Genomic DNA, 14339 nt, shown 5'->3' on the forward strand with positions numbered 1-14339 from the left:
TTTAAGTTTACCCGATCGATTGATCGCAGTCTTCTCTGACGCCTATTCCCAGAATTAGTAGCCCACGTTTTTACTCGGTTCGCACATGAACGTATGGCAGCAATTGCAGTTTAGTGTATCCCGCTGTGAAGTCGAGGAAGCAGGGATTTTTCCCGTCCCTGTAAGTGCACTCACGCACAACAGCATGTGTGTATTTTTTTAATCTAGTACGTCACAGCAGCCTATAACGACATGAAGGTGAAAGAAACATTTCTACAAAAACGGCAAAGCACTCGGAACTGCGCGGAATTAAGCTAGGATGTATGTCGGTAGTAACAGCAGGCGCAGGCTGAACACCGCTAATGATTCACAATCATCGTAAGAAAGGCGATCGCAAGGACGCCAGCGCAGCGCTTGAACGACGGCATTTGCAAATTAAGCGCTCGGTATACTGCTGCGAGCCGTGCGCAGGCCCTCTGTGCAGTGATTGCACGACTACAGCCACACGAATGAGAGAAGACAATTACCGTAACGGTGCAGTTTGAAATGTTCACGTTCGATCCTTTGGTGAGATGCTACAAGCATGCTGCAGAAGTAAACAAACACCGCGCTGTGCGTATGCGTGAGCGGCATCCACCCTGCACAAATATCTCCTTCCAGACAAAAATATGAAACAAAAGAACCTCACTTAGTGCATGTTGGTGAAATAAGACTATAAATCCTAAAAATGCCACCAAACAGCGATTTGGCGCAAATACCAGACCAAATTGCAAGTAAAACTCCAGTGAGCGGCCCTTCGCGTTGAGAGGGCGTCTGCTCTGAAGCAGCCAAAAAAATGGCGGCACCGCCGCCGCGTTCAAGCGCACGCGGCGCCGCGGGTCAGGGCAAAGAAAAAGATGAGAGCAGCGGAGAAGGAGGGAGCGGTTGTCGCTACCTTAGTAATTTTAGGGGCCTTAAGTTGCCCAAGCTGCTCGCGCCACCTAGCGTCTCCTTTTGCCCTCAGACATCCCTGCCACAGAGAAGCTGTCTTTCCGGGTCCACTTCTTTCCAGTGGAAGACTTTTTCGCATTGAAAGCACAACCACAGTCACTCGTAACATCCCCATTATTAAATACACGCAACTTCCAAGCTACTGGCGCCTTGTAACCTCGCCAATTAGGGGTTATATTATATTGAAGTTTGTTATATTAATGTTATACTATAGTGGCGGTTCTGTTCTACGTGCAAGAAAGCTCTCCTCCTGTAATTACTTCAGCCAGGTGGCACAGTTTTTTTCATGACATGATGACTAGAGCGGTGTTTCGTTGTTAATGCAAATTTTTGTAACATTGCCCGAAGCCAACATTTGCTATGCGGAGTACTCGTGTTCAAAGTTCAACTAGGCGAGATCCCCTCGCCTAGGTCAGAACACTGGGCCCAGTACTGAGCCTCAGCATCGCCAGCTTCAGCAGTGGCGCATCCCGAGGAAAGGGAAGGGCTCCCCCACTACTCGGACGCATGCCCCCAAATGGGAGCATATCACAAGCATGCAAACCACCATACTCGCAAACCGATGCACCAGGGAGACAGCTTGCCTGAACCATTCTTCCGGATCCTCCACTTTGCTGCATACTCATGCACCAGGGAGACAGCTTCCCTGAACAATTCTTCCTTATCCTCCACTTTGCTGCTGCTGCTGCTGCTGCTGCTGGAGGCATTGTCCACACTTGCATCTGGCACAGGCAAGTCTAGTCCACTCCATGGTTGTGAAGATGTCTCTGACGGCCCCTGGCTGCACAGACCAACACAGAAAATTTCTCCTGCAAGCGCTGGTTATGTGCACACTAACAATAATCGACAGGGCAGGGAGCTCCACTGTGCTGTGAGTGTACATTGCTCCACGTGCTTCACTCGTACTCAGGTCTACATCGGGCTGTCAGCTCTCCACACAAGCACATGCGCCATGAGGGGGTCATCACAAACATTTAGTGCCCCTCCACTCTGTGAAGAAGGATGGCCAGCAAAGCTGCGGTGCCGAGCCTCAACGTGAGCTTTGACTGGGTCGTAGTCCAAGGGGTACACGAAGCAAAACACGTTTGTAATTTGTTTACTTGTCACTGCTTAACTTGTAATTTGCTTACTTTTACTGTCACTGAGTATAGCTACGCCGGACTCCACGAGATGGTGGTACTTTGTGCGCGCTAAACACGCGTGTGTTTTTATGTTCCAAACTGTACCCCTCCGAACGCAAAGTAATGCCTCACCTCCACTGTGTGTACGACCAATAACAAATCTGCTGACACCACCTTTGATAATTTGATTGAAACGGGGCAGACGACACATGCCAGGGCTTTTTTTTCTTCGAGGTGGGGGCGCAGTGGCCCAAGCTGCACCATGATAGTGCCGAAGAGGCACGAACATGGCAGTTTCTAATGCTGCCAAGCGAAGAACTCTACAGCCTAACTTTTCAGTGAATACCATCTATAAGCACCATGCATCAGCATATGTAGCTCATTGTAACTGCACTGGCCTGAAATTTACTAACTGCGTCTCCGTAAGCAGCATTTCCCGAGATGGTCATGCAACGGCTTTACACTATGATGTAGATCGGTTCCTAGTGGAGCACTACTTATACCTGACAGCATGCCAGCATATTTGTCACCACATACTCATCACTACCCTTGGCAAACTAGTGTGGTATAAATTTCCTGCACATTCTACGAAAGAAGTACAATGGATAATGCAACTTTATGCTCAGGGATCAGTATAGGGCAAAAAAAAGTATTGCTGAGTCGCCTTGTCATGAGGTGAGCAACCGCAAACATTCATTTGCTACGTATACACTCCACGACCAGCGCGGAGACTGGTTTATAGAGTAAACCGCGTGCACGACTAAACCAGTCTTTGAATCATTGTCATATGACAGGGGGAGCCTGCAGAATCTAGCCCAAACTGAAATTAAAGGGCCTTGTCAGATGCCACACTCTTCCGACACATTTTGTCGCTTATGAACTGGCTGCATGCATACTTCGAAAAATGCGTCCGCCGACTGACCAGCTGTTCAGTGAAGTAAAAAAAAACAAAAGGAAAGTGAACACTGTGCTTATGAGTGTGATTACTAAAACGCTCATTACTTGTGTAGATGATGATGAAGTAGTAGTAGAGAAAGAAGTTGGAGCAAGAACAAAGCTGCTGGTCGCTGACGTGTCTGTCTGCGTGGTCGCTTGCTTCTAAGCTGCTTGGTTTTTCGCTTTCCTGGTTGAGGTGATCGGCCAACCTTCAGGCGGATTAGCGGTTGTTTCCCGCCATTCTTTTGGTCTTTTCTTTTCTTCCAGGTTGCTGGTTTCCGCGCCTGGATGTCTTTTGAGTCTCCTGGCCGGGGGAGTTCCCCCTGGGCGGCCTCGATTCGTCCGCAGGACATGCAATTGGAAGCCCTAAAGTGCAGTGGGGTGGGCAGCATCCCCGTGGCCTCGGTGCCAGTAAGTGGCGGATTCATCCGGCTGAAAAACCCGCGGGCTGTACAGGCGGCACTTCGAGCGGCTACTGAGAAGTTCGAGCACATTACGGAGGTCCGCCCGTTTGGCAAAGGTGGCGTCTTGTGCCGATCGTCAGACGAGACCTGTGTCGCTGACCTCTTGAAATGTACAATGTTTACCTCTGTTCAGGTGAGTGCATTTATCCCCCCTCACCTTGCTTGCGTGAAGGGCATCGTTCGAGGTGTTGATGTTCAGATGACACCTCAGGAGGTACTAGAGCAGTTTTCGGTAGCGGGAGTCACCTCAGTTTACCGTTGCAGCCGTGTTGTAGAGAAAAACAGGGTGCCAACAGAATCTGTCATTGCTACATTTGTTGGGACGCAATGTCCATCGGAGATTAAAGTATGGCCTCTCATTTACCGTGTGGAACCTCTCTCTCCCCGGCCTCTTCAGTGCCACAACTGTTGGCGTTTTGGCCACACATCCAAGGCATGCAAATCGTCTCCCCGGTGTCGCGCATGCGGTGAGAGCCATTCTGTCGAGCTAAGTACTGCCCAAGATGCCAAATGTTGTTTGTGTGGAGCGGCACACCCAGCTGACTATTCTAATTGCCCTGCGAGAGCTCAAGAAGTCCAAGTTGTCGAGGTCATGGGTAAGCGTCGCTGCTCGCGCGGGGATGCTGTTACAATTGTCAAAGAAAGGACACATGGTTATGCTGGAGTTACGGCCAAACACTCTCCATCACTCGCTGATGCAGCCGTAGTGAATACCATTGTTGCAGTGGTTGAACAAGCCGTTGCCAAGCTCCAACAGTCTTCCCTCGCTGACCCAGCTTTTGCTTCCGTTGTAGCAGCGGCTGTTGAGAAGGGTGTCTCTTCAGTAATCACCCAGTTAACTTCCACCATAATCGAGTGCGTGTCTCGCACAGTGGTGACTCAGCTGGCGCCACATTTGCAGCCCGCTCCCCTTTTGTGTACCTCCTCTCCCCAAGTGATCCAGCAAGTTTCCACCGTCCCTGAAGGTCCGCTGCTCTCAGCAGCTAATCTTGCCTCGGATTCTGTTAAAGTATCGTCTACTCTCGCTACTTCGGTGCGTGGTTCGGAACATCCTACTTACGCTGAGGCTGGTACTTCGTCTGTTCGTGGTCCTACGGCCGACAACGAGTATATTCCTCCCCTTTCGCCCTCTTCAGACTCGGACATGGAGCTTCAGGCTTGGCCTATGGAGACTGTTCTTCAGTCTAGTAAACGTTCCGGATCACCTAGTACCGAAACCCTGGAAGTGCAGCCAAAAGCAAAATCCAAGAAAGGTAAATCTGTTTCAAAGCCCAAGAATCAGATATTACAAGCTGCAGTTGCTGCAGCCGGTCTCTCTGAATCATAGGGGTTCTAAAAGTCGTTCAGTGGAATTGTCGCTCCGTTTCGGCAGGCTTTGCGGATTTACTTTGTTTGTGCTCCCAATTTTCCCCAGACGTAATTTTGCTACAGGAAACCTGGCTTAGTAGCAACCAAAAATTTGGACTTTATAATTACCGCACTTTTCGACTAGACAGGCCAACCCGAGGTGGCGGTCTGTTAAGTTTGATATCTACAAAGTTTGCCCACACCGCGAAGGTGTCCTTCCAACTTCAACGCCCAGACTGTGAAATTTTAGTGCTGGAATTAAAGCTACCTGGTTGCCTCCCCTTCTCATTGGCCAACGTGTACTTTCCTAGTGGCGTCGTTGATTCCGAACCACTTGATTTGGCTATTGCTTCGGCTGTACCTCCCATTATCTTTGCAGGAGACTTTAATTCCCACCACGTTACTTGGGGCTTCCGGACGGATTCTTGCGGTAATCGCTTGTTGGATTGGATTACAGATAACAACTTAACATGCATAAATTCGGATTCTCCAACCTACCATAAAAGACAAACGCAATCTGTTTTGGATTTAACTATATCTTCTCGAGGTGTTTCAGTGCCTTCTTGGTCGACTGTTGATGGCGGGTCGAGTAGTGACCACATCCCAATAGTTTTTGACATTGGGTGTCCCATCCGTTCCGTTAACCGCCAGAGCCGTTCTTTTGTTAACTATAAAAGGTTTCAAACCTCTCTGAAGGAGTCCCTGTCCTCTCTGGTGACACAAAATGAAGCTGAATGTGCGACAGGCCTTTGTTCCGCCCTTTCCTCTTCAGCTCAGTCGTCATTATTTGAAGTGATGTCGAAGAAGTCAGTATTGCCGAGTCCCTGGTGGGACGAAGAATGTTCGCGCTGCTTTAGACGTAGAAAGGCGGCCTGGAAGAAACTTTGCCATAACCTATCCCCGCTTAACTGGTGCAACTACAAATATTTTTCAGCGGTATTCAAACGCGCTGTTTCTAATGCTAAACAGACTTATGACACAGATCGATCTCTGTGTCTCTCCAAGCCTAACAATAAGCGTGCGCTTTTTCGCTTTCTTCGATCGCGGAAAGCAGTACCCTCTCCAGATAATACAGACTCCGTGGTGCTATCGTCAGGTGAACTCTCAGAGTCCCTAGAGTCGATAGCTGATGGGCTTCAAGCTCGTTTTTCATCCTTCTTAGCGATGTCATTTACTCCGCCAGACGTGGTAGACGACTTCATAGAGGTAACGCTATCAGAGCTCGCTGACGTCATGACTAAATTGACTGCTGCAGCTCCTGGCCCAGATGGCATTACAACTGAAATGCTGAAGTTATTATTTGACGAGGCTCCCAATCATTTACTTAACATGATCAATTATTCTATTCGACATGCATGGATCCCCGATGTCTGGCGTCTCGCCAAAATACTTCCGGTACTTAAGAATGCTGGTCAGGGCCTCTCGATTGAAAACGTCAGGCCTATTGCGTTGACATCTAATGTGGTTAAATTAATCGAGCGGATTTTGCAGCAGCGCATAATGCAATTAGTGTCCAGTTCTAGAATCTTTAGCCCAAGACAAATTGGTTTCCGCCCTGGGTGTTCGATTTGGAGTGCGCATATGGACCTTGAAAGCCGGATTAAACTTGCCCGTCGCACTAACCAGTTTTCGGCCCTAGTAACCCTAGATGTAGCAAAAGCTTTTCATAGCGTCGAATACCCTGTGTTGTTGTCCCGGTTACAAGTCTTAAACTTCCCAAGGTATATCATAACTTGGATTTGTGAATTTCTGAGAGACAGGCAGTTCAGTTGTGTAAAATTTAATGTTACCTCCTCACAGCGGCCACAGTCTAGGGGCGTACCGCAAGGGGCGGTCCTTTCCCCTGTTCTTTTTAACATCCTTGTAAGCGCTATTCCGGTGGTTTCTGGTGTTTCTACATATGTATTTGCCGACGATATTGCGTTTTTTGCATCAGCACCTGACATTCAATCTCTTCACAAATTATTGCAGTCTTATCTGAATATTATTGCCTCGTGGTTGGACAGTATTTGTCTCTCTATCAATGTGAACAAATGTTCCTTATTAGTTTTTCCAATCTCAGGTCCTGTTAACATTACTCTCAGTTACCGACAGTGCATAATTCCTCAGGTTCCTTCTTTAAAGTACCTCGGGATTATTTACACCAGTGAACTTGACTGGACCCCACATATAGCCCTCATTGAGGCCAAAGGTGCACGTGCTGTTGGGATGTTGAGAAGTCTCAGTCATAGGAAGAAGGGCATGCGCAGAGAGACCCTTCTTATGATATATAGAATGTACGTTCGCCCCATTTTAGAGTTTGGGTGCGTGTTATTCTCTGGGTGCGCCGCGTATAAGCTTCATCGTCTGGTTCTTCTGGAGCGCCAGGCTCTTCGCTGCTGTTTAGGGTTGCCTAAGAATGCAGCAAATGCAGTAGTTTACTTGGAAGCGCGCGTTCCTCCTCTGCTTAATAGGTTCCGGATTCTGACGGTTGAAACTTTTCTGAGAGCTTATAGCTCTGAGGTGAACAGGGAGCAGTTTATTTTTATTGCAGAACCAAGTGCGTTTATGGTGCACCAATGGCCCAGGTCCTTATGTCCACAAAGCACTTTGATACAGAGCTTCCTTTCTCCATTGGGTGTAGCAATAAATCAGATTATTCCATATACTGACAGGAGTTCACCTCTTTCTATCAATTTCCGGAACATTTTCCCCAAAAATGCTAAACTTTTACCAGCCCGGCTACTCAATCGCCTTCTCGAAGATTATTTGGCCTCTATGCAGCCAGGTGCTATAATTTATACAGATGCCTCTCAACGAGAAGAAAAATCCGGTATCGGAATATTTTCCCTTTCCCTTAACTGGACCTTTTCGGTTCGTCTGCGTGATTTTATCCCCATATTCTTTGCGGAATTCCTGGCAATTGTCCTGGCGCTACGAAAGCTGGATGTGTCAATTACATCTCCAATGATAATTTCCGATTCTTTTTCTGTATGCCTAGCCCTTTCTTCCCCTAAAGACACTCCCCTTCTGCGGACGTTTCGGTCACTCCTGCCACCTCACTTTACTGAAATTCACCTTCTTTGGGTTCCTGGTCATGCAGGGATCACATACAACGAGACTGCCGACTCTCTAGCAAGGGTAGCACTTTCTGGGCCTGTAGTAGACGTCGTAGAGCCGACACCTTTAATAACAGCAGCTAGGCACCGTAGGATGCTGAAACTCCAAGTACAGCAAGAATCGGTTTTATTATCATTAAGGGATTTCAATCATCTTAAATTTTCATGGAAACCTGAATGGTGCCCTTCACGCAACTTAGAGGTGATTATTACAGCCTTACGTTGTCGAGTACCCAAGTTAAACAGGTATTTACACAGGTCTCGTCTGGCGCCAACAGCTCTGTGCAGCTATTGCAACGAAGACGAGTCTGTCGATAACTTCCTTTTGACATGCCGACGTTTTTCCCGAGTCAGACGTCAGTCCCTGGAGGTGCCGCTTAACAGTTTGGGGATATCCCTAACAGTGCCGGCTATTCTATCGTTCGGGGCATCCGAAACGGGGTTCTGCCGCCGGGATGTATGCTCTGCCCTCCTGCGCTACATTGAAAATTCAAAACGATTCTCTTTATGATTGCGATTGGTCACCCTCGCTTTGATTTTTCAGGGTTTTTTTTTATTTTTTCCTTTTCCCTCAAAAATTTTTCAAACCGGTCTAAATTATCTTTCCTAAAAGTCGCGTGATTAGAAAAGAATTCCATTCATTTTAACCATCCTCTGTTGATTGGCCGATCCCCTGATTGGGTATGTGCCATAGCTAAAGGCGCAACAACAACAACAACAACGGTGGCCTACAGTCTGTCTTCTCTTCACCCGTCCCCTTCTCTACACTGAAGACTCACAACGCTTGAAAATTTACAACACACGCTTCGGCCAAGGACCCGTACGCCATCACGAAGGTCATATTCAAACGTCAGGAACGGCGGAAACGGACTGGTCAAAGAGTACCTTCTGCACCGAAAGCATCGGCCGGAGCCCGTCTACAAACATTACGGCTGTAGAAAAGGACGTTGTGACAGAAACTTTGTGACACTGGAAAAATCTGGGTTTGAGGCGATGCAAGGATACGTCACTTTTAGTGTTGGCCTCAAGATGTAGGCCCAGGATCTTGATGCTGGGCCTTTAATTCCCTTGTGCCTCATGATACGCAGCTGCCGTTGCCGACGGCCACAAGACTGGCCAAAAAACGCGCAGAACCGTGTCCGTGGATGGCTCTTATTGGCGTTCAAGAACCTTAACAAGACACCGCTGCTGTTTTAAGTGCCCTAAATGTACTACAGTAAAAGCTCTTTAATTCGAACTCGCGCCCTGGTCCGGGCACAGCCCTTTATACTTCAATGGGGGACAACTCCCGATAATTCGAACGCGTCCGTATCCAGAACGCTTAATTCGAACTCTGATCCCCTGTTTTCCATCGCTCCTGGCAGAAGCCGGCCCAGGGTGATCACGTGTTGCAAATCCAAACCAAATTAAATTTACTGAAGATGCAAAACAACGAAACAGGAAAACAACCGCGTGGCGCACGCGTTAGGCTCCTGCAACAGCTTATTTTGAGTCTACAGAGGGCGCCCGAGCGCATGCCATTATTATTTACGAAATCACCTCCCACAAACGTGTAGTAGCGCCGAATTCGCGATAACGAGTCCAGAGATGGCTTGTTTTGGTTCTGCCCGCGCTGTGTGGTGCGATTTCCATTCAATGTAGCACCCGCCTGATAATTCGAACAACTATATGGTCCCCTTCGAGCTCGAATTAACGAGCTTTTAGTGTATTTGCTTACAGATGTCACCATAACATGTTCTTTAGGGTGCGGAAAGGAAAAAAAGAAGCAAAAGAGAACCACAGCACTGGATGAGCCCCTATCAGCCCCGCAGCACTAATCCTGTAAATGCCGCGGAGAAGCGGCGGCAGGCGGCGAAGCTATCGCGAAGGTCAAGGCGAATATTGTGCTCCTTTAAGCATCGTCTCCCGCAAGAACAAATGGAGATTGCGGGTATTCTTTTAAAGCCATTTGGACGTGACCTTAGTATTGACACAAGTGAAAACTGCAAAAATGTCTACATGGTGTTAGTGGGTACTGAGAACATTTTTTATGGCCCCTCCATGTATGATGATAATTGGTTATAACGATGAAATTTTCAGGCATTTTGAGCATTGGCATAATTGGGCTGCACTGTATTAGAACAGAGTCTTTCTCAGTGTGAGCAAGTAAGTTTAGAAGACCCAACGTCGCAGCTTGTTAGGCGCTTTCAGTGACAAAAACGCCACGACGGCGGGATGCTAGCAGAGAGGACGTAACCCAGGTGCCGATTTGTGTCCCGTCTCCATGCCAACAGCCCCCTAAGGAGTGCCCGCGTTATAAACACTGAGACGGGCTAGCCAGCAGTGTCACAGCAGGAACTCAGCAGGCGTGGCACCTCATGCCTATGCAGAGTGCAGAAGAGGCCCAAACCACTCGAGAACAACACCCAACACACTGCCCCCCACAAGCTCTTTTCATGTCCTTCGTTCGGCTGAGTGCGCGGGAACTTACAGCAGTCCACACATCCAATTTCAGCCGTGTAGTCAGCTAGCCGCCTCTTTCACGATTATGTCCACGAGGCGAGGGCATCTGTCTTGCCCAGCATCCCGCCCACCCGAACTCTCAATCTGCTACGCCAGTCCCATCCGGAAACAGGCGCACGCAGTCTGTACAAAGTTTGGGTTCACTGGTTCAAAAGTACAGGGATGCACGAGTGAATCGGCGTGTGGTAATGGGTCTTCCTTGTCCAGTTTACGACATCGGATGGGCTCTTGATTCAAGCAGTGGCACTTAACAAGTAGACGGCACTAAAATGAAATGGAGATGGCTAAGGACCTGGAGCACTAACCAAGTGAGACTCCCTGTATATGCTTGCTTGACGCATGCACTGCGTTAATTTGCAATGGTTAGGTGTGTTGCCTCGAGCCTAAATCAAAAGCATGGCCGCTTTTACAGTTTGAAGTGTCGTCCTTCTTTGAAAATGATACACGATTCGCAGCTGGCAGTCATACTAATTATCCACCTGGCTTTACTTCGTGCTTCGCCCAGGTGACAGAAGCCTGCCTGCCATTGTTGGCCAATGGCGAGTGTAGTGCTGGTAGCACTACACTCGCACGTGCAGGGGCAGTGTGGAATGCGTAGGTGCTCGTTAAAAGCGCAGGCCCCAGAGTGTTTGAGCGGTCAGCCCAGTAAGAAGCGGCGACACGCAAGACCGCTTGAGGAGCTCTGGAAGCTAGAATGGAGGTCGAGGCTCCGTTCTCAGCCACGGCAAGGCTTGTGCGTTTTGGGCCTCCCCAGGCAGCAGGAAGGTGAACAGGACTCCCTGCATGCCCCCCCAGCTGCCCAGAGGCCTGGCCAAGGAAGAGGTAGAAGGGGCACCCACCTGGGAGGATCCTGGTCCCAGTCCCAGCGCCGCTTGCGTGCCTGCTTCTGCCTGCCCGACATGGAGGACGAGCAGGAGCCCCCTGCACAGGCACCAGGAACAGTTTCAGGAAGGCACTCTCCTGCCACACACACACCGGCCGCGTGCACACGCGATCACACCCTGCATGGATCTGCAGGGCTGCCGACGTCAGTTGTCACACCAGCGGTGAAGAGTGTCCAGCTGAAAGTCGCACACACGCAGCATCAAGTGTACGCAGTCATCCTGAATACATTCACAAAGTTTTGCAGCGTAGCACACAGCCTCTCAGAAAATGAGGCCACACGTGCGAGGACAAAAACCCCGACAGTAGCCACCTTTGATGACTGTCGATGAAGGGCTGTTGGCAAAGTACTGCTGCGGGACAGATTGGTGTCCTGCAGCACAACCTCCTACAAACCCTCCTCAGTTTGAAATAAAAATTGCAGGGGTGGAAGAGGACATGAGTTTGGGAGCAGTCCTGGGAGCAGGCAAAGGTTCCTTTTGTAGCTGCCCTGAAGCAGCCAGAAAAACCTCTTGAAGCAGCCTAAAATGCCATTTCGAGGAGGTGTAACAACATTTCACAGCATTATAGTGCCTCCTTGACTCCCTACAGGCCACTGAGCCAGCCCCCTGCCCTATTACGTTTGATCTGTTCTAACGTGCACTAGAACCTACTCCAAACCTGGAACGCAGTTCTTGTAATATGTCTAGAGCTTTACAACACACGCAGTTATCTAGCTTCGGCCCCAGTAAACGTGGCACACTATCACCAATCAAAGGACAAATTTCACGCGCACAGTCCAAGGCGACCAGACTACAAGCCTTGCTTCGTGTCCGGTAAACGGATGTGTTTAAGCAAGCTCGAGCACTGTGGCTTCCGTAAAAAAAATTAGCGCCAATCCATTCGGTGAATGTGGTTGGAAAGCAAAGCTTCAAACGGCCCCCACAACGATTACCCATGCGACGTCATTCCCTCACGTCACTCTACAAAAAGTGAAACCAGAGAGAAGTGAAATGCACTTAACCACACCCTCTATTAATAACTTCATGGAGATATTCTTGGTAAGATTTAATTAATGCATGATTCATGAACAGTGGTTGGTTTAGTTGTATTGGTTCGGCACAGGAGTGGAAACTATGCTTTTATAAAATTTAGGCTCAAACCCGGTGTTAGAAGATCTCTTTTCTCCGTCTTTGCCGTCGCGGACGGAGGCGGCGAGATCGGCGGCAGAGACGAAGAAGGAGTTGGAGGAGGAGGTGGAACTACTTCTATGCAGATTTCTGAGCGGCCCAGAGTGCGGTCCAAGGGGGGTAGTTCCTTCTTCACTGTAGCCCATATTCAGTCCGCGCCGCCTGTGCTCTGTCCAGCAGCTGAAGCTGGGCAGGCAGAGAGGGGCTGGATAGCAGCATCTCCAATTGCTCTTGTTCGGTAGTTGACGGAAAAAGAGGAGGATGCTCAGAGCTAAAGTCGCACACCCCGATTATGTGGCAGAGTGTTCCTACTTCTGAGCAAAATTCACATTCAGCGTAGCAGCAATTCGGGTGCATTAAGTGAAGACGCGTCGGGTGTGGAAAGGAGCCGGATTGTATGAGCCATAGGGTAGTTTGTTGTTCTATGGAAATGTCAGGGTAAGGCAAAGGTAGGGTCTTCTCAGAAGGCGATAATGCTGGGTTATGTCCCTGACCGAGACAAGCGGGTGACTGTCCTCGTGCAGCTCCTTAGCACGGGGGGTAAAAGCGCAGGCTTGGTGGCCGTGTTCGTTGCCCTCAATGTAAGTGTAAGCGGGTGTCCAGATGAGCTGAATGGAACCATTTGGGGAGTGGGGTTGTAGCACACGCAGTGCAGGTCAGGACACCAAACCCGTCTGGTAATTCCGGTAGGCTTGTTGGGAATCGGTGACTGCCTTCCGAACCCCTGGTTGAGTGAGAGCCAAGGAGATGGCTGCCTCTTCTGCTGCCGTCATGTCTTCGGTCTTGAGTGAGGCACAACAAGGAGGTTCGTTCTGGAGGTAGCCATGATGATGGCGTACTGCTGCCCTCGATGTTTGGAGGCGTCTGTGTAGATAACTGCATGATTCCCACCGACGGTGGTGTTGAGCGCTTAAGCCTGTACTTGTCGGCGACCCTCGTCGTGTGAGGGGTTCATATTTCTAAGCAAAGGGAGCATCTTTAGTTCTTGTCGCCAAAAGTCCAGGAGTACATCAAGCGGAGTAACATTCTGTGTTGCCCAGCCAATCTGGTTAAGGATGCTACGACCCGCCGCAGTTTTGCTCATTCGAAGCTTCTGGATAGAAAGATGGCCCTCTATCAGCTCTTCCACTGTGTTGTAGAGACCCGCGCTAAGCGGCCTCTCTGGGGACGCACTCATGGGAAGACCAATGCCTTGCTCAACCGCATTTCTAATCATTATATAAAGCATCTCTATGTCCTCCTTGCCGCGAAAAAGACAGGGGTTGACGTAAGTTTTTCTCGGGAGGACAAAAGCTTTAACTAATCGAAAGTTATGCGATTCCTTGAGGCCTCGCTTCTTGGTGGCAACTCGCCTGCTTATGTGTATGATTTTATTGACTCTGTGTTTGAGGCGATGCAAGGATACGTCACTTTTAGTGTTGGCATGAAGAAGTAGGCCCAGGATCTTGATGCTGGGGCTTGGAGTGATGGCCTGGCCATCAAGGAGTATTTGAATGTGTTCCTTGAGGTGTCGTTTGACGTGAGGGCGGACGACAAGGAGCTGAGATTTTTTACGTGAGCACTGGAAGCCACAGGCTTTAGCACATTGGCGTTCTAGAAGTGAGATGCCTTGGGTTGGTCTGAGCTTCCTTTAATCGCTGTCGCCTGGTATTCAGCGAGAATGCAGGGGTTAAACCCGTAGACGTGCTTGGTGAGTGCACCACTTGTCTTTCCCGTCTCCGCATGGGCTCGTAGCTAAATCGGTAAGCCAACGGGCTCTGGCTTTGTTACTCTACTAGTTCCAGGATCGATTCCTGGCGGTGCCTGTGAATTCTTTTATTTGTTCGCTGAAGTTTTCTGTTGACACCAACG

The 14339-nt window shown here is 49.2% G+C and overlaps 1 protein-coding gene across 1 annotated transcript in view; it reads right to left on the reverse strand.

The window, feature by feature from the left end:
- Positions 1–553: 553 nt before the first annotated feature.
- Positions 554–14339, reverse strand: part of LOC144139341 (uncharacterized) — a 52355-nt gene continuing 38569 nt past the window's right edge. The window contains exons 3-4 of the mRNA XM_077671717.1: positions 11277–11358; positions 554–1750 (exon numbers count right to left, since the gene is read on the reverse strand). Of these exons, the coding sequence (XP_077527843.1) occupies positions 1498–1750; positions 11277–11358 (335 nt within the window). The 3' untranslated portion in view covers positions 554–1497. The remainder of the gene's footprint in view (positions 1751–11276; positions 11359–14339) is intronic.

Source organism: Haemaphysalis longicornis, unplaced genomic scaffold (assembly GCF_048455015.1).
Source record: "Haemaphysalis longicornis isolate Haplotype H1 unplaced genomic scaffold, Haemaphysalis longicornis Haplotype H1 scaffold_5, whole genome shotgun sequence".
Lineage (NCBI taxonomy): Eukaryota > Metazoa > Arthropoda > Arachnida > Ixodida > Ixodidae > Haemaphysalis > Haemaphysalis longicornis.